The 22,025-nt window shown below is 38.2% G+C and overlaps 1 protein-coding gene across 1 annotated transcript in view; it reads left to right on the forward strand.

The window, feature by feature from the left end:
• The window catches only part of tfg (trafficking from ER to golgi regulator), a 146,278-nt gene that overhangs the window by 23,896 nt on the left and 100,357 nt on the right, over positions 1-22,025 (forward strand). The window contains exon 3 of the mRNA XM_028799937.2: positions 14,237-14,320. Coding sequence (XP_028655770.1) covers positions 14,237-14,320 — 84 coding nt within the window. The remainder of the gene's footprint in view (positions 1-14,236; positions 14,321-22,025) is intronic.

The following is a 22,025-nucleotide window of genomic DNA, read 5'->3' on the forward strand; positions in this document are numbered from 1 at the left end:
GAGGAAAAACAGTCACACTTGTGACTATTTTAGGAATGCAAAAAAGTTTTGTGATTTTCATTTTTCTAATGCCCAGTGACAGTAAAAATATCCACAGTAAGAAGTATTGAATAATGTGTTAATTATATATAAAGTTATTTAAAAATGTCACCAGTTACTACATACATATAAAACCCTTCATCAAATGCAGAATGCCACCTTTTCTATTCAAGGTAAAGAAAGGAAAACACTAACATTCAACCTAACTTGCCTATATTCATCTTATAATTTACAAACTCCTTTTGGGGTTAGTCATTTTTAATGTTAAAATCCATTTACTTGAGGTACTTTTTTTTTTTTTTATATATAACATGGAAGAGGGGAGACAAAAAATGATAGCAAGTCAAGTTGAGGAGCATGCACTGGTACAGTGCGTTGCCGCACCCACTACACGACGAAACAACTCGGGATCCCGGTTGGCAACCCCCCAAGCAGACACTTGGTCCAGTCTCACCCTCCAGAAATTACCCTCTATCTGCCGTAGCCAGGTGTTAAGTGGGCAAACCCTTGGCCTGGTCCAGCCGCTCAGGTCCCCAAAAATGAGGATCCTACGAGCTGGATCACCCTCAGAGAAATGCGCCACATGGCCGTAGTGCCGTAACTGACGCTCCCTCACAATGCAGGTAATGTGTCTCATTCAGGACTCCGTGAGCAACCACTCATTCTACACAAAGTCAAACCAACAGCACCCAAGGGTTTTCCAGAGAGTCACAGTACCAAAGAAGTCCAGTCTTCATCTTGGGTCACTGGATAGCGTCCATGTCTTGCAACCATATAGCAAGACAGGAAGCACCAGGACTCTAAAGATTTAGACCTTCATCCTTTTTGTATAGATATCGGGAGCGCCACACACCCCTTTCCAGCGACCTCATGACCCCCCCATGCTCTCCCAATCCATCTACTGACTTCATAGGAAGAGTCACCAGAGACATGAATCTCACTGCCAAGATAAGTAAACAGCTTGACAAGGTTGACAGTCTCTCTGCAAACAGACACACTGCTGATGGCTGTGCCCAAGAGGTCATTAAAGGCCTGGATCTTGTTTTTTTCCAGGACACTCGAACTTGTTTCAGTGCACGTGCTATACTGCACACTACTCTAGCAATGAGAGTTTTTTTTTTTCTGTTTACGGGTAAGGACTGTTTTTCTCTACAGTAATTAACCTCTGGGGAAAACAAAATCAATAGTTAAGCAAATAAATATTTAATCCTATTTCTGTTAAAATGCATCCATACACTTAGCGATGAAGTGTAAGTTAGTCAAAGAGATCAATTTCAAACAAAGCTAATTCTTACTGATATCCAATTGTAGCACATCGTGTCACCACTGGAATTGGAACCAGAACAGTTTCTTACTTATAAGTAGTTGTTAGTATTGTTCTAGGATGTTGTGCCTGAGGAAATTGTCCAGAAACCAGAAAGACTTCTTTCTGTGAAGGGGAAAATATTTTAATTGGAGAGGTAGAAAGCCTGGAACACAAGACTTTGGTCTGAGTTTTAGTAGTATCGCAAGAGACACACTTTAATATTCAGTAATGATGCTATAACTACGCAGTACAGTTACCATTTTATCCATGTTGTGTATAGAGTTTCTTCTTGCACTCAGGTTTTTGCCAAATTTTCTTTATTTCATTTGTATTATTTTTTATAAATAGTAATATCTATAAATATAAGTAATAACTTATATTTATATGTGTACTGTTTTATGTAATGAAAAGCATAACTAGCTTCTCTTAATTTGTTTGCATTTATACTCCCACACATTTGTCCCACACACTTTTGTTATGACCCCAGGAAGGTAAGGGTGTAACTATGACATTACATGTGATAGTATGAAGACTCAGAAGTTTAGGTTAAAGCGAATACAAAACTGGGTTCCAAGTTGGTTAATAGGCAGGAAATAGAGAGTGAAACTAAGATGATAATGCTGCACATGTGGTGAGATCATTAATGTAGTCCCTTCTGGGGTCTGGCTTTAGACCATTAGTAAATTTGCAGATGACACTAGAATAGGAAGCATAGCAGATACTGAGGTGGCAAAAGGGATTAAAAAAAGAACTGTTTAGTTTTCAACATTGGGCGGAGGTTCAGAAACTGCAGTTTAACGTAGAAAATTGATACATGTAGGCAAGTGAAAGGTTAATTATAAATGCTCATTAGACACCGTCTTACAGAAAATACTATACAGTTTTACTGTTGTTACAGTTGTTTATGCACAAAACTGGCCAGTTAGCATTAACACTAGAATCCCCTAAGTCCACGAAAAAAGTCGTTATCCCAGACCACCTTAAATTCATTCGCACCTCTCCATTAGCATCTTTTGTTTTGCAAATGTGTCGATCAGCGCAAGCAGCCTGCTTTCCAACCTAAAGTAGCTTTTTTTTTTCTTTTTTTTTCCTCTCAACTTTTCCCTTTAACACTGCAGATATAATTACTTGTAGCTGTTTTAGGCCATTTCATCAGATTTTTTTTCTTCAAATACTGTTTTATTCTAGTAAACTCTGTCTCGGCTTAACTGCAGAGAAGTACATTTCTCTGCAAATAATCTGATTATGTGGCCATGTAAATCTATCACCAGGTTACCATCAAGGATTTTTTAGTCTGTGCATGTATTTCCTTTGCACATACTTCCAGCAGCCACCGGTAGAAGCGTCCACAAAATACATTTCTAGAGACAAATGTCCTGGATGAAATAATCTAAGTATTTCAGAAATTGCTAAATAGATGTTGATGAACTGAACTTGCAATGCTCAGATCAGCAACACAGCCGTGAGAGCTATATGGTAACACAAAGTATTATGCACTTAAGTAGTCTGATTACTTTTTAAAGTAATAAGTAACCTAATACAGTACTTATCTTACTGAAGTAAAAATACCTGTGTTGTTGTTATTCTAGCAGCCCTGGGTATAAGGCAAAAAGTACACATACTGGGTCCTTTGCAGGGCTCATTCACACTGCTAAGCAGAAAAGGGTGTGCTGTGTGAAATCTGGAAACATAAACTTATAAGTAAAGCATTAACTTTAATGTTGTTTACAAAACATGAAACTCATCACAGCTGTCATGCTTATTTTTGAATTCACAGTAGCCAATGATGTTTAACAATTCTTTTGTGAAGTTTAATAATGGGGCATTTTGCCAAATGAGAACTCCACAAGATTACTTATGCATGTAAACATGGATTTTTAAGAAACCAGGTCTCTACCTTAACTGGGTTATTCACTTTAATTTGATGTGTGTGCATGTAAATGCACTGAAAGTTACTACCTGTATTTTCACTCTCTTATCATCAGCCTTTGTTAACATCTAAGGCATTATTATTGTTAAGGGTTTTTCACAGGTCATTCATGAACTGCAAAACTGAATAAAAGCAAAACTAAATTGTACTAACATATCAGACCTAGCCTGCTCAGATAGCTCCCATTCTTAAAAGTTACAGTAACCTTTGTGGCAAGCGGCTGGGGGTGTTACCCAGCCGGGACACCCAGAAGGATCGGAAGAGGGACTACGCCTCCTCCGGACCACGAGAGGGCAGCTGCCCTGGATGGTATGGGGACCACGGGAACAGAGCTTGGAAGCTCAACCTTGTAGGGGCCCGTTGTCACCACCAGGGGGTGCCCAAATGCCTGTGTAGCCCTGGCCCTCAGCACTTCCGCCAGACCCGGAAGTGCTGGGGGGAAGAAGACCAGGGACACCCGGAATGTTTCCGGGTGCACAGCCGGCACTTCCGCCACACCAGGGAGTGCCGGCAGTCGATCATTGGGAGGCACCTGGAGCACATCCGGGTGGGTATAAGAGGGGCCACTCCCTTCATTCGATGGCTGGAGTCGTGTGGAAGAAGGATGGGGCTCAGAGGAGTGAAGGCGGTGAAGAAAGGCATTAAGGAAAGTGGCCTGGACTTTGGGGTGATTGGAGCTGCGGCACTGGGGTGTGTGTATCATATTTGTAAATATTAGCTGTAAATAAACGTGTTGTGGTACATTTAATGATGTCTACCTGTCTGTGTCTGGACTCTTCCCCACACCTTGCATAAATTTGATTGACAATTGGAATCTGGTATAGGGATTTTTCAGTGGCCTGATATTACCACATTATTATTATTACTAGCGACTTGGCGCGCGCTACACTGCGCGTTGGATGACCACAGTTGAAGGACTCCCTGTTTAAACGCGGCTGCCAGTCGTGAACTGGGTCCTTCATCGCACCGCATTTGATTTTTGCATGGGAAACAAAATTTCAAAACAAAACCCATGATTCACGAAGTGTGGGATGCAGACTAATCAGAATCGTATACGTTGTGTAAATGGTTGAAAGGAAGAGGAGGATCATACCGTTGAGGACGTCCTGTGCTTGTCGAGGGGGCATGTAGTGGTACTTCATTCTGAAGAGCAAAGCGATGTAGGTCATTTGAGTGGTCTTCATTAACTTCATCAGTGACATGCAGCACTGTGTCATCGCATCCGTCACCTTCATTGCACATAGTAATGTCTGTGGAGTCACACAATCCAGTGGCGTTCGAGTGGACAGAGTCGAGTACTTCTTGGTAAACAACATTCTGTGTAGGGATGCACTGATACCGAAATGGGTATCTGGTATCGGCCTCGATACCACATTTTCTAAAGTACTCGTACTCGTTAAAAGTCCCCCGATACCGGGGACCGATACCACGGTCTGAGAAATGTCTATGTTTGAGCGGCGTGTAAGGGGTTAATCACAGGCGCCGAGTGCCCGCCCCCAGGCCCCGGCTGCAGCTCAGAGCGGGGAGAAGGCGAGGCGAGACATGTCAGCCGTGTGGAACTATTTCAAAGTGAATGAAGACGACAAAACAAAGGCGGACTGCAAATTGTGCTCAGCGAAATTGCGCCTTTTGTTGTTTTTATAAAAGAAACATTCACAACTTGTTTGTTATTTTTAAATTGTGTTATGATTCAATGTTTGGTTTTAATAGGTCATCCCTGGCATTTCACAACAGTGGAAAGAACTTCATTGTATTTGACTTAAAATGGGAACCAAGTCATCGGGCTATACATTATAGAATATAAAAATTTCCCCTTTTGTAGCTGAAGTGTTCTTGAAATATTCTTGAGGATTTTTTTTTAACTTTGGGAAAAAATAATATTGTTATAGCAAAATTTCAGTAGTTGTGGGTGTTTATTCTTCCATTCACAGAATAAATTAGTGTAGCATGGGAAAGTGGAGTGTATGGAACAAGTCTGAATTGTGACTTCATTCTTTTCACTAATGATGCAATTGTATGTCTTCTTGTCTTGCGAGGGACTACTGATCTTATTGCTGATTTAAAATGATTTGATTTTGTATAGTCTTTTATGTATTTGTGGCGATTCCATAATTGCAGTAACTCCTTGCTGCACTGGAACAATTATACTACTTCTTTGTAAATTATTTTGGGTCTAAGTTGAGCTTGTCTGAAAATTTGACCCAAAATGATTTTTTCACATTTGAGAGGTCTGCTGGTCACACCCTGATGCAGGTTCTTATTTGTTTATAACCTTTTGTAAAACCCTGTGTAGGTATCTAAACATGAAAAAAAAATCAGCAGGCTGTATCATTTAGAAGTATACATTCTGAAAGCCTAAACACAGCAAAGCCAAAGAATCAAAATTGTCTGTATCTTGAAAAGTGTTGGTCTTTACATCAAAATAATTTTACATGGTGTCTCTTGGATAACATGGGTACACCTAGTATTTTTTTTCAGATTTTTTTGAGACTTGAGTGCATGGGATTTCTGGAAAATCTGTTGATTTGAAATGGAATTACCCTTTGCTTATTCTCTGTGTTGCAATTCTTTACATGTTAATGCTCAATATTTAAATGAGCAGCCAAAGAAAAGCATGGCAGAAAAGCAAACTGATGGCATATGCAATTTAAAAGAAGGATTTTAGCAGATTTCGACCAATAAATCTTATAGACGGACAGGGTGTTAAAATAATTAAAGAGCCTAGAGATGGGAGGTACACCAGAAAGAGAATAACCAAGAAAAAGAAAATACCATTCAACATGGAGAGAAATTTTATGATAGGAGCCAAAAAGTACAAGTCAAAATTGTGAAGCGCAATAGTGAGGGGCCTAAGCATGTTATTGAAAAGGAAGGGAGATAGATGGCAGTCCTGCGGGACACAAATTTGGATCCGAGTGCATTGATAAGTAGGTGAGTTAGTGAGAATTAACACTATTTAGGAGAATACCATCTTCAAACAAACTAATTTAATAGCTTTCTTCAAAACCCATTGAGTACAAGAATTTGCAAAGAAGACTCCATTACATCCCCAGTTAATGGAAATACTAAACAGCCAACTTTTTTTTGCATGTAAAGTCTACATTGTGAAAGTGGCAGTAACAATGCAAAAAATCATGAAAGTGCCACCATATATGGTATTTGTATTAAAGAAATATTAAAACCGTTTTGAGGTTTGAAAAAAAAATTATTCTACTGTATAGTGTATATATTTTCTGCGTTTTAGATTAGAATGAAACATTTTTTTTAAATTAACACAACACTTTCACATGCCATTCATTATTTGCAGTCTTTGCAGTGTTGAGCAAGTACTTTACTGCACTACATCTTCGAAGAGCAGACAATAGCTAAGTTTCCATCCAGTTTTTTGCGACGTTTTGTTATCGACAAACAGAATATACGTAAAAAAAATGTGCGAAATTTGCTGTCTCCAGCCTGTTTCCATCAAACTGGCTTTTTATCGATAAAATGGTGTGCGTGATGACGTCATCCCCCCCCAAAACGAACTGTCGCATTACTTTTGTTGTATCGCGAAAAAAATCTGCCCTTGAGCCGTTTCCATACATAATTTTGTGTATGTCGCAAATTATCTACCTTTTGTTTTCCACGTTACACCCCCTCCACTAAACAAAGAAACAAAGAAATGGAGAGATTATTCAGACAGTTTTTTGAAATTTGCCAGCTTACTGTTATTTCAGTTTCACAAATAATTGGAATTGTACATAATATCCGAAGACGACAGCAGAATGAAGCAGTTGCTTGTCTGATAGCCCTAGAGCTCGAAGAAAATACCCCAGTGCGACGAAACCCACGGGTATGGGAGAGACGACGGAATAAGACCTTCTGGGAGGAGGTGGTGGAGAGACACTTAACAGAAAATCTCTGGCTGCAACATTTTATAATGACACGGCCGACGTTTGAGATGTTGTGTGGATTCATCAGTCCTGATGTTGCGCCCATCACAGGTTGCCAACGACCACCGGTTCCAACCCAAAAGCGGATTGCCATCGCCCTTTACAAGCTGGCAACCTGCGCCGAGTATAGAGTAGTTGGAGAAACTTTCGGGGTTAGTAAAACTACCGTCCATCGATGTGTATATGCTGTGTGCACCGCTATTAAAGAAAAATTAATGCGGCGTTATATCAGACTTCCGACTGTAGCGGAGGCCAATGAAATCGCATACCGCAATTCCTTGGTGCATCTTGTGCCACAGATTTACGGTGCGCTATTCTTCCCCCGACGGAAGGCTACCGCGATTACATTAATCGCAAAGGGTGGCCATCTATTGTTCTCCAGGCCCTTGTTGATGACAGGTGCATGATACGAGACATTTGCGTTGGCACTCCTGGAAGTGCCCATGATGCAGCTGTGTTTGCAGCATCGGATCTGTACAGGTGAGCCTACCTTTCAACATCCCTTTACAGTGCGATAACAACTGAATTAACCTGCTTCCCTTAAGGTTTTTAATTAAAACTGAAATTTGAATTAATACAAAATAACGACGTTTAATCAAAAAAAAAACTCTCTTCATCAGACCATGCGAGCCGCTCCGCCATTCTCGTTTTGATTGCACGTGATGAAAATGTGACACATTTATTTGCGTTAAAGCCCTTTTTTCCGACAAAAACTGTTTCCAATGTAGTTTTTGCGACATCTGAAGTATCGACATGGAATTTATGCGCTAAAGTTAAACGGAAAAATATTATGTCGACATGTACAACATTTTATCGATAATTAGCATTTCCATCAGCTATATCGGTAAAAAAATTTGAAGCGCTAAATATTTTTTCGCAAAAACTCCTTGGATGGAAACCTGGCTTATGACATTTTCTTACTTTTTTAACTGCAACATCATTAAGTGAGAACAAAGGTACTTGATTTAAAGATTATTTACATTGTCTATAGTAAGTAAGGTGTGTGTGTTCTTTTTTTTTTTTTTAATAAGGGATTTACATATTTCATTAGTGTTAATGTAGTGTTTACACATTATACATTTATATGAAGAGTAAATTTAGCTTGAACTGCAATGATGCTCACTGAGCTTCGAGAAACTGTAATAAAGCAATATCAATGCCAGCAGAATATGAAAGTCTCATGATTATTTAGTGTGAAAATACCATTTTAATGTCCTTTACCTTGTAAAGAAATACATATAGCCCACTAGTTTTTCACCCAAGAATTATTGTTGACACTTCTCTATTATTATAGTTTTTATTTTATTTCTTGATAAAGAAATGAACTGATAAAAATAGTTAGGACTACTTCCTAGAATAATATTTAGCTATAGTTCTTTTGCAAATAAGTATACTTGAAGCTCACTTTAAAACTGCAATGAAGATGTGGCAGTTTATTAGCTCTATTTCACTTTTACCTTTTCTCAGAATAATTAGTGTTTATTTTTTAGTCTCAGAATCTTATGACCCAAATGGACACTTTCCATGAACTGGTTTAATGTATTTGAATTTAATATATTAATTTCAGTGTACTCTGGACAGACCGGAGGAGAGGGAATAGGCTGATTCCAGGACAGAGAACTACAGGTTGAACCAAAAAGAAGTACAGTACACCCCCGAAATTCGCAGTGGTTACGTTCCTAGAAAAACCGCGAATTATGGATGTGGTTTAAAAAAAATGCCTATTTTTATAGTTTAAACCCTAAATATGCCCCCAAAACATTTTAATTTCATTTTAAACTCAGCCTAATACATTACCTAAAAAAAGAATGTAAAGGTAAATCTGTATACTGTACAGTATTGTATTGCTATGTCTCCCGCAGTGCTAGAATGTAAAATACCGACGTTACCGCTATATGTACTGAAATTCATGCAAGCGCGTTTTCATTGCCAGAAGCCTTAGAAGGTGCAGGGTGTTTCAGCGGCATCTTGGGGCTTTAACCCTTAAACTGCCATACATGGGGGTTAATGTATCCCTGGACACCAAATACTGTACTTTTTTGCTGCACTTTTTAGGTAAACGTCAAAATTCACAAAGAAAAAGTGAAATTTTAATGGAATACATTTTATTTTCATGCAAATGGCATCACAATTACTGCAACACAGATCATTTTGCACACTGCCAATGAACTGTAAAAACTTATTTATATATAAAAAAAATACTGGAACAATATGTACAAGGTGCAACTGACGCCATTGATGAAATTCAGTAAATCACCAAACCAACTGCGCTTGAACTGGCTGCATGCAAGCACACAGAGGTAAACTCTGATGCTTGCAGGCTAGTCTAGTGCATTGGCTGAATCCCAGAGACAGTGAGGCTGCAGGGGCCAGCAGTGTTCATGAGCTGGCTGCTCAACGAATGTACGGCACTGACTGATCAGCTCCGGCATGCTGGTAAATTGCACTGGGAACCGACTATAGCTGGTTGTGGCGTTCAATGAATGTACGTCGCTGAATATACTCGGCTTCTGCGTGCTGGTAAATGGCACTGGGAAACGACTATAGCCGGTTGCGGCGGTTTAAGGGTTAAGAAGAACAAAACAGAAAACGCAAGAACACTCAGCTCGAGATGCTTCACAGGGCAGCAGTCAATCAGCAGCTAGGAAAAATGAACAATGCTGTAGCGGTCAGGTGCCGCTAAGATTCACGATTTATTTATTTTTACGGTGGAGATTCCAGGGACGCACCTAGCCTTGGCCCGACCCGCACATACTCACAAACAGAGACAAAAACAAAGCAAACTAGTAATCAAACAGCAAATAAAGAATGTAATAAAAACAAATGAAAGCAATGATGCCACCCCTGTTCCCCTTACGGCGATTATACGTACATTAAATATAACAAAGCACAAACAAAACACATACAGTAAAGTCCATGAAAAATGACAACAGATGAAATGTAATGATGAAAATAGATAGTCTAGAGATCCGCACGTTGAATGGGAATGTAAAGATAGTCCTACCGGTAGTTCCTGAAATGGTGAAGACAGGTGGACGGGTTCAGGAGCGCTCCTTTCTTCTCAGGATGGCCATGAATCCACTTACAGTCCTCATGTACACAGGCAGACAGCAGACAATCCAGACCCCAACCACAAATTGATCCAGGAGAAAATGAATAAGTACAGGTTACTCAACAGAAGGCAGACAGACAGGAACTTGAAACAGAAATTACAAATATTTTTTTTCTTTTGTGCACCAGACCCCTTTTTAAAATCGCACTGACATCCTTTGACCTCTACAGCCCCTACACCCTCAGCAGAACACCAATCGGAGCCACTGCAGGGACTGCTAGGAGTTGCAGTTTCAAATTGTAGTAGAGTACAACGCTCTCTGATTGGCTACTTTCAGCTTCCCAAGCCACGTTTTCCTCTACGGTTGCTTCCTGTTCTCTCTACAGTGCAGTATTGCCACAAAAAAAGCCATAAAAAATTACAGAGGATATTTGCGGTTTCCGATAACAATTGTTAGTTAGTTAGGTTCTAAGGAAAAATCTACGAACGGCTGATACCGCAAACTCTGAACTACGACTTTGCAGGGGCCTACTATACCACTTTTCAAACTTTTCAAAGTTTTTGTAGTATTCTACAAAAACTCTACAAGATAAAATAAATTTCATTATGACACAAGAAAAGGTATTCAAAATAGATTTTTTTCACTATGTTTTAAAAATTGATTTCTTCAAGGTGTGGAGGCCATCATTAGCGATACACTCTTCAAGACTCGTTCAGCCATTTCAAGGGGAATAGCAGCGATTTTGTGGCAAATGGAATCCTTGAGGGTTTCAAGGTTTTGAGTTCTATATGTGTATACCTTCAACTAGAGAGAGCCTCACAAGAAGAAATCGCATGGAGCAAGATCATGCGAACGCGTAGGCCACCCAACATCACCATGCAGGGAAATCAGCTTACCCGGAAGCATCTCTTGCACAACTTGCATGGGTGTCTGTTGCTTCATCCTGTTGAAACCAGGCATACTCCACATCCATTTCTTACATTTGGGGCTGCAAAAAATTCTATAGCATTTCAATTTAATGTTCTGAAGTAACGGTGACCTGTCTCCCCCCCCACCCTCTCTCCCCCCCCCCCCAAATTAGCCCTATAGTCAAAGTTTTGCATATTTATGCAACCATTCAAATAGAAATGTGCTTCATCACTGCATAGAATGATAGCATCTCAATGAACAGTTTGCAGAATGTTCGTGCACAACTCTGTATGGCTCTCCCAGTTTCTCTGAGTGAGTTCCTGCACTACTACCATCATTTTGTATGGATGGAAATTATGGTCCTCATGCAAAATCCTCCTCAAAGACCTGTTTGGTCTTCACAGTCGTTCTGATGTTCTAATGGCAATGTGAACCATTTCTTTAGGGCACAAGGTCACAAACCTCGGGCAGACATGTCATTCTTAAAGAAGTTGACATTGTTCAAAGTCAATTTGAAATGTTGACAAATGTTAAGTAGTTTTAAATCATTCCTAATAAAAATGTGCAATGAACATCAAATATACAGTGGGTATAGAAAAGAATCACCCCCTTCAAAATATTCCCATTTTTTTGCTTTACAGCCTTAAATGAAAACAAACACAAAAAATATTTCTTCCCAGCTTTACTTACTCAATGCAACCTATAACATCCAAGTGAAAGATATCACAGCTACAGTTCAGAAAAAATAATAAAAATTCAAAAACAAGGCATACTGAGATTAATAAAGGATCAACCCCCCAATGTCAATATTTTGTTGAACCACATTTTGCTTTAGTGACAGCCTTGAGTCTGTTGGGATACTTCTCGCAATATTTTCCCACTCTTCTTTACAGAACTGTTTAAGTTTGGTCTGATTGGATGGTGAGTGTTGGTGGACTGTTATTTTCAAATCTTTCCACAGATTTTCAATGGGATTTAGGTATGGGCTCTGGCTGGGGCACACCAGGACATTCACTTTTTTTCTCCTTCAGCCACTGTGTGGTCAATTTTGTTGTGTGTTTTGGATTTTTGTCATGTTGAAAGGTGAACATTCCGCCCATCTTCAACTCTCTGGCAGAGGGTAGCAAGCTTTCCTCAAGGATTTGATGGTATTTTGCCCCATCCATTTTTCCTTCTACCCTAATGAGAGCCCCTGGCCCTGCGGCAGTGAAACACCCCCACAACAGGATGCTGCCTCCTCCATGCTTTACTGTAGGTATGGTGTGTTGTGGATGGTGCATTGGATTTCCTGCAGGTGTATCATTTGGTATTGAGGCCAAATAGTTCAATTTTGATCTCATCTGACCATAAGACCTTTTTCCACTTGGCATCAGAATCTTCAAGGTGCATTCTGGCAAAGCTCAAACGAGCCTTAATGTGGCCTTTCTTGAGAAGTGGCTTTTCCATCCGACCCTCCCGAACAAGCTGCAGTTGTGGAGTGCTAGTGAAATTGTTGTCACATGCATACAATGATCACTGTTTTCCATAAAATCATTTAACTCCTTCAAAGTGGCCATGGTCCTCTTGGTAGCCTTTCTTACCAGTTTCCTCCTTGCTCTTCCATCCAGTTTGAAAGGAAGGCCGGATCCAGGGAGGGTCCTGTTAGTACCAAACACTTGCCACTTCTTTATTATGGACTTTACTGTGTTCCTTGGGATTGATAAAGCCTTTGAGATTTTTTTGTATCCATCTCCTGCCTTATGTCTGTCCACAACTTCATCCCTGAGATCTTTTGAAAGTGGCTTGCCACCCATAGTCAGTTGTTTGCTGTCAGTTGCACTACCAAGCAAGGGAATGCTCCAGGAACAGCTGTTTTCATACTTCACTAATCACACAGATTATAATTGATCACAGGTGGAAGCCAGTAACCATGGTCTACAATGGAAATGGGGCGATGGAAACCTGTTTGAGTTTACAAATATTGTTTAGGGAGGGGGGTGATCCTTTATTAATCTCAGTATTTGGTTTTTATTTTTTAAAATTCTTCTGAACTGTAGCTGTGATATCTTTCACATGGGTGTTATACATTGCATTGATTAAGTAAAGCTGGAAAAAATGGTTTGTGTGTTTTTATTTAAGGCCGTAAAGCAAAAAAAATATTTCGAAGGGGATGATTCTTTTCTATATCCCAGATCGAATGTTATTTACCTTGATTTATTTACTTACTTCCTAAAGTGTAAAGTCACAAGTAGACTGCAGAGCTTCCTGCATTTGATCGACACGGGCGTGCTCAAAAACTACACGTGTAATGCCACAAAAAGTGCACACTGACCCTTCAGTTCGTAAGCAATGGTACGAAAGTGCACTCAGACTTCTTTTTTGGGCACATAAACCGTCCAGATCTAAACACTAGCGTGGAGAGTCGCTCGCATACTGAAGAATCTATAGCTGCAGGTGGAAGCTGCTGTCGCTGTATTTTGTATAGAAGAGCCAGATAGAATGTTGTTTACCTATTTACCTTGATTTATTTACCTATCTTCCTACAGCTTAAAGTCACAAGTAAACTGCAGAGATTCCCGTGTACATATGCAAAGTACAGCGACGGCAAAAGTGTGACGTGCATTCTTTCTCCGATGTAGAACCCTTGTCATCATCTGAGTTCACCTCAGTTGACTTCTCACTCTATACAACTCTAAGCAACTGACACGCAGGTAAACAGACTTGAGCTGAGAAAACTGTGCGGCGATGGGGAGATATGATAGTAGGCTGCATGCTGCTTATCGACACATTTACAAGACAAAAGATGCTGACGGAGAGGTGCGAAGGGATTTAAAGTGGGACGGATTTACGATTTTTTTCAGGTCTATGACGCAATATTTGCTCCATAAAACGTACAGACATTTCCACCCACTTTTGGGGGGAAAAAAAAGTGCGTCTTATGGAGCAAAAAATACGGTAAGTTTTGCTTTTTTAAATAATGTTTTAAAATTTCTACTAAGTACTGTAGTTGACAGCTCATGTAAAGAAAATGTAGTTGCATTTATGGAAATCTGTCTTGATTTCTAATCATCTTTATTTTCTTTTGCAGATGGTGATCTAATCACAATTTTCGATAGCTCAGACCTTTCTTTTGCGATCCAGTGCAGCAGAATATTGAAGCTTACTCTTTTTGGTAAGTTCAAAGCAAAAATAAAAAAGTAACACCAGAGGGCACTGTAATTCCACAGATGAAATTAATCTAACTTCCAAGATGTTTTGAGAGAAAATCATCCACCTTTCACTTGAATATGTATTATTTTTAGTAATGTGAATATTTCTTTTGCTTAATAAATCTTAACAGTTATTTATAATGCAACATTTGGAGAATTCAAAACTTAAGGTACTTTGTTTCCTTTTATGTGGTAAAATGTAAATCACAAAATAGCAAGTTTTGTTTTTATGGGTGCAAGGGTGTATTTCAGAAAATGATGATGAATGTAATGCAATTAGGTTTTCTATAGACAATTAAAAAATAGTCATATTACAGTTTTTCAGTAAGAGTCCGAAGTCTTTATCCTAAAAATATGTAGAACTAGCTGATTACCCAGTGGCTTCGCTCACTGAGTGCAAGGAAAAAAAACTAAAATGTAGTATTTATAAAATAAGTTTGTTAATTACCAATGTTATTTTTGAACAAATAAAGAGGATTTACAATAAACAGATATTATATAAATATTAATTATTAAGTAGTAAAACATTTTGATAAAAGAATTTGAAGAAGATATAAGAAGCGTATAAATTTTTAAACAGTCAAACATTTACCATTTAAGAAGTAAAGATACACTAAGTACTACTGCAGTGGTTTCGGCAAACTACCTGCTTGACAACCTTGCACTATGTGCCTGTGATTTAAGCAAAAAATTATTCTGAGAAATGTGGACGCTGCCTTTCCGTGCTTAATGGGCAGAAGGTCCAAACAATTCCCAAGTCTAATACTTAACATGAAGAGGTTGGTACATCTTTTTAGATGTAAACCCTCCATTTTCTTAAAAGAATTCATGCACAAAAGCAGGGGTTTTAGTGACCCAAATTAATCTTAAGGGACAGTAAGTAGTCGTGCACCGCAATTTACCAAGAGTCCCGTTTCGATAGCGCCGATTACACTTATTCGCAAAGATTTCCACTGTCCCAGGAGCCGAAGGGGCACTTGAAGTGTGACAAACAGTGCGAGAAGAGAGGACGCTGCCCGAAACTGCGAAGCTGCTGACCAGGAGGAAAAGCCCGACATTCCGCACCTCCCAGAGTCCACTTTGTTCTTACACCCCTCCCCGCTGAAGGCTGTCTCGTCTTCACATTGTTTACAGCTCGGCACAGTTAAACAGTAGAAAGATGCAAAGCTGTTTTCTTCATCTCTTTTACTATCAAGGTGTAGCGCGTTCCTCTTAAGTTGAATGAGGAGCCCAGCGCACACAAAAATCTCCTACTCTTAGGAAAATTCATTCTATTAAGTACGGAACCCAACCGAACCTTAGCCCCAATTTGATATCCTTATCTGGAGTTGTCTTTTATGAATTTATACAAAGAAAATAATCACCCCAACAATTCTTTAAACAATCAAAAAAAGAATATATTATAAATCAAACAAAACAATAAACACCCTTTAAATCCTTGTCAAATCTATAATAACTACACAAACCCTAATTAATATGCCACCCCCTTAAACACTCTATAATATACTCCCCAGAAAATGGCGAAACAGCAAAGAAAGAAAGCAAGCAAGGAAAAGAAACGGAAAATGACCCTATTTACAAACAGCACAAATATATTCAGAGTACTTAAACCTATATTACATCTATATACAAATATAAATTAGACACACACACAATCCCCACATGTTCCCCAGTCTCTTTTATATCAACTTTGTTTTAAAGTCTAAATTCACACGGCCTGGGAAATCTGCAGTGAATCCAGTGATCAAGTCAGATACGTTCTGCTGACTCGTATACTGAATTTAAATGTAAAAGAAGCGATCTCACTGGCCTGGCGACGATTCCTTTGTTGAAGGAAGAAGTCCGTCTCACCCGGGTGTCTCGGCGTTAGCGTCCTTCCATGGCCGACGCCTGCACCATAAAAGCAAAGTAAAGCTGTGTGCTCCGAAGGTCCTTCGAGGTTAGCTGGCACTCCTTCTCCGTGCACCCAACCGTCCTTATTACGGAGTCTCACTTGCTTTACCACTGGCTTCTTCTTTACATTCACCTTCCCAGCTCCTTATTTAAACAGTCTTTTTTCTTCTTTTCAATATCAGTAAAATAACTCTCACACAACTAATAAGGTCCTATATTATAATATGCTCTGTGGTCATACGTAATTTCCGTTACCCGTGGTCATACGTCATTTCCGTTTCAAACACGAAAATAATTTTATATATATATATATAGATGAGGCTTATCCAGGCAAACACACTAGGAATGCACAAATAGCTTATTACCAAATATGCCAAAATTTAAATATTAAGGTGATGTTAGCATTTCTCTTGCTTTGATTATTTTTTCTTACATACAGATTGAACAGCGTCCCTTCCCACTGAAATGTCTTAGAATATTGTCAGAAAAAATTCTCTTTTTAATCTTCAATGTTGAATTTGTTTAGTTGTGTTTTTTTCCTCCCTGGGAAACAAATATAAATTTTCAGACTTAAACATTTAATTGTGATTTGTTAACTTGCCAGTGAAATGACAAAGTAATGAATGACTTGTTACAGTTCTGCTACATTCTTTACTACTGTCAACAAGCACTTTAAATTGTGCACTTTAGTTCTTTGTAGTTTGAGGTTATTTTATTGTTTTTTTTTCTTTTTTAAAGAAAACAAAGGTTATATAGTGCTGTATTGCTCACATAAGTAGATCTTTGACTGAATTGTGCATATTGAACTCTAAGAAACATTAAAAATACAAAGTAAACAATTTTATCAACTCAGTTTGTGTATAATGTCAACCAGCCATTAAACACCTATCAATGATATTTATCATTTTTATCTGTTTCAGTACTATTTTTATCTGAATGAAGTTGTATTTTTCAATTTTCAGTTACCTTAAGTATTTATAACTACTGTAGTTTTGAATGCAGTATTGTTTATTTATATGGACACAATTTACCTTCAAAGTTTAAAATACCCGAAACAACAGAATAAATTTGTTTGCCTGTTTCCATTTGATTAATAAAAAAGGAAAGTTGAAACAATCTGATATAACAAATCATGAGGGCAAATATCAAGCAACATCTAGTAGAGAAGTGAAATAATTTAAATGTGAAGATATTTAACATTTCTGTTCTACCCTGATGAATTGATGACGAACTGAACATACTGGTTTTAATTGAAACATACAAAATTTTTGTGAGAGGTACATTTTTCAGTAATTTATAAGGTCTTTATAAAAAAAAGAATTAGAATGAACAATTACCCCCCCTAAACCCCCGATATCAAATAAACCTGTGTCTTATGTGGTATACTAGGATCCCACAATATTATAAGCCATAACCTTTACAGAAATCCTTGATAATTATTGCATGTATTATTATATGGCACTCTCAAGCAAACTTACTGTGATGTTATCTCAAAGCAATTTTGAATACCTTTAAACATTTGTTATAGCATACAGATTAAATAAGGTATTCATCATAGGTTATTACTCTTAATTTCAATTGCATGCAATATATTTTGGTATCAATAAATCAAAAAACCTTTTATAGTTCCTTCCATAAATTCTGGATATGGTCATGTGAAAAGACAGTTTTCTCTTCTGGGATTAACCAAGTACAGTACATCCCCCAACATTTGCGGGGGTTATGTTCCTAGAGCACCGGTGAATTGAAAAAAAACGCAACTTTTGAATGTGGTTAAAAAATGCCTTTTAAATGCCTATTTTAATAGTTTGCCCCCAAAGCACTTTAATTTTGTTGCAAACTGCACTTAATATATTAATATACTAGCAAAATACCCGCGCTTCGCAGCGGAGAAGTAGTGTGTTAAAGAGGTTATGTAAACATATATATACATATATACACATATCTACATATACATATATATATATATATATATATATATATATATATATATATATATATATACTAATAAAAGGCAAAGCCCTCACTGACTCACTGACTGACTGACTGATTCACTCATCACTAATTCTCCAACTTCCCGTGTAGGTAGAAGGCTGAAATTTGGCAGGCTCATACCTTACAGCTTACTTACAAAAGTTAGGCAGGTTTCATTTCGAAATTCTACGCGTAATGGTCATAACTGGAACCTGTTTTTTGTCCATATACTCTAATGGAGGAGGCGGAGTCACGTATCACGTCATCACGTATTACGCCTCCTACGTGATCACGTGAAGTGAAAACAAGGAAGAGATTTACAGCACGAGTCAAACGCGGGAACGAAGGTAAATGACGTTAATTGTTGAGTGTCTTTTAATACTGTGTAAGCATACATATTAACAGATGTGCAATTAAACGTGTGCATTTACAGGGTGATTTCTCAGGCTTTAAAGCTCGCCTTTTATCAAACGCGGGAACAAAGGAAAATGACGTTGTTGAGTGTCTTTTAATACTGTGTAACCATACATATTAACACATGTGCAATTAAACGTCTGCATTTACAGGGTGATTTCTCAGGCTTAAAAGCTCGCCTTTTATTAAAAAGGTAAATGCTGTTTTCATTCTGAAGGGCACAAACCACGTTAGATTTCATGCTCAAGAGTAAGCTCAGCACACAGCGTGGTCATATTACAACCGGAAGGGTGAACTGACAATATGGTATACAAAGAGATCCTTAAGAAATAATTATTGATTCATTTTCCCTCAGTTTAAAAAGGTTTACTTTTCTTCTTAATAAAATTTTTAAAGCGGTACTTCGCTGCTGCAAAGCGCGGGTATTTTGATGTATATCAAAATATATCGCGTCATCACGCCTCCCATGTAAGCACGTGAACTGACCCGCTGCCGTTTGCAATGCCATATTCGCGAGATACAAGTTTAATGACAAGACACGAGGTATAAACGACAGTTTGGATCACTTTAGGACAGAGTTAAAATTGCTGTGGCCAGAAACTTTTAACTGCCGAATCTTAGCTAACATTAAATAAACCCGTGGACATCGCAACATCACACAAGACAGCGGCTCACATGAAGTGACTGAACGCAGCAGGAGTGATCACTTCAATGAATCAAACCTATTCAAAAAACACATTTCACAATTGATAAGGTACGAAAACAATAGATAGATAGATAGATAGATAGATAGATAGATAGATAGATAGATAGATAGATAGATAGATAGATAGATAGATAGATAGATACTTTATTAATCCCAATGGGAAATTCACAATATGAAACCGATTGTGGATTTCCGTACAGCCACTGAAACTTTGTGACGGCACGAGACTTCAGGTGACGTGTCTGCAAAAGAACCTCATTCAGGCAACTATTTTTACTGCCGGTGGCTCAGGGGAGAGAGTTTTTATTCCTCGCATCCCCGTTATACCCTCTGATCTCCAATTTCAATTCAAACGCCTCCAATTTACACTAAGGCTCTGCTTAGCAATGACAATTAATAAGTCTCCGTTGTTGAGTGTCTTTTAATACTGTGTAAGCATAGATATTAACACATGTGCAATTAAACGTGTGCATTTACGGGGTGATTTATCAGGCTTAAAAGCTCGCCTTTTATTAAAAAGGTGAATGCAAACTGTTTTCATTCTGAAGGGCACAAACCACGTTAGATTTCATGCTCAAGAGTAAGCTCAGCACACATCTTGGTCATATTAGAACCGGAAGGGCGAACTGACAACATGGTATACAAACAGATCCTTAAGAAATAATTATTGATTCATTTTCCCTCAGTTCAAAAAGGTTTACTTTTCTTCTTAATAAAAATTTTAAAGCGGTACTTCGCCGCTGCAAAGCGCGGGTATTTTGATATATATCAAAATATTTCGCGTCATCACGCCTCCCATGTAAGCACGTGAACTGACCCGCTGCCGTTTGCAATGCCATATTCGCGAGATACAAGTTTAATGACAAGACACAAGGTATAAACGACAGTTTGGATCACTTTGGGACAGAGTTAAAATTGCTGTGGCCAGAAACGTTTAACTGCCGAATCTTAGCTAACATTAAATAAAGCCGTGGACATCGCAACATCACACAAGACAGCGGCTCACGTGAAGTGACTGAACGCAGCAGGAGTGATCACTTCAATGAATCAAACCTATTCAAAAAACACATTTCACAATTGATAAGGTACGACAACAATATGACACCGATTGTGGATTTCCGTACAGCCACTGAAACTTTGTGACGGCACTAGACTTCAGGTCACGTGTCTCCAAAAGAACCTCATTCAGGCAACTATTTTTACTGGTGGTGGCTCAGGGGAGAGAGTTTTTATTCCTCGCATCCCCGTTATACCCTCTGATCTCCCATTTCAATTCAAACACCTCCAATTTCCACTAAGGCTCTGCTTAGCAATGACAATTAATAAGTCTCAGGGACAGACCCCACAAAAGGTTGGCATTGATTTGAGGCAGGACTGCTTTTCACATGGCCAAGTGAACGTTGCATGCTCAACAGTAAGCTCAGCACATAGCTTCGTCATATTACAACCAGAGGGGACAACTGACAACGTACTATACAAATAGATCCATAACAAATAATTATTGATTCATTTTCCCTCAGTTTAAAAAGGTTTACTTTTCTTCTTAATAAAAATTTTAAAGCAGTACTTCGCCACTGCGAAGCGCGGGTATTTTGATATATATCAAAATATATCGCGTCATCACGCCTCCCATGTAAGCACGTGAACTGACCCGCTGCCGTTTGCAATGCCATATTCACGAGATACAAGTTTAATGAGAAGACACAAGGTTTAAACGATAGTTTGGATCACTTTGTGACTGAGTTAAAATTGCTGTAGCGAGAAACTTTTAACTGCCGGGTCTTAGCTAACATTAAATAAACCCGTGGACATCGCAACATCACACAAGAGAGCGGCTCACGTGAAGTGACTGAACGCACCAGGAGTGATCACTTCCATGAATCAAACGTATTCAAAAACACATTACCTAACTGCTAACGTGCAAAAACAATATGAAACCGATTGTGGATTTGCGTACAGCCACTTAAACTTTGTGACGGCACGAGACTTCTGGTCACGTGTCTGCAAAAGAACCTCATTCAGGCAACTATTTTTACTGGCGGTGGCTCAGGGGAGAGAGTTTTTTATTCCTCGCATCCCCGTTATACCCTCTGATCTCCCATTTCAATTCAAACGCCTCCAATTTCCACTAAGGCTCTGTTTCGCACTGACAATTAATAAGTCTCAGGGACAGACCCTACAAAAGGTTGACATTCATTTGAGATATATATATATATATATATATATATATATATATATATATATATATATATTTGCAGTTGGAGATCCAAATATGCAAACAGTATCACAGACCTTCTCTTCCATGTGTATATATATATATATATATATATATATATATATATATATATATATGTCAATGTATGTATGTATATATGTATGTCTAGATATATGTAGATATGTATATATATATGTGTATATATGTGTATATATGTATATATATATATATATATTTGTATATATATGTAGATATGTATATATATATATTTGTATATATATGTAGATATGTATATATATATATGTGTATATATATGTAGATATGTAAATATATATATATATGTGTGTGTATGTATGTATGTATATGTATATATGTATGTGTGTATATGTATGTGTATATATATATATGTATATGTGTGTATATGTATGTGTTTATATATGTGTGATATGTGTGTGTGTATATATAT

Source organism: Erpetoichthys calabaricus, chromosome 4, assembly GCF_900747795.2.
Source record: "Erpetoichthys calabaricus chromosome 4, fErpCal1.3, whole genome shotgun sequence".
Lineage (NCBI taxonomy): Eukaryota > Metazoa > Chordata > Cladistia > Polypteriformes > Polypteridae > Erpetoichthys > Erpetoichthys calabaricus.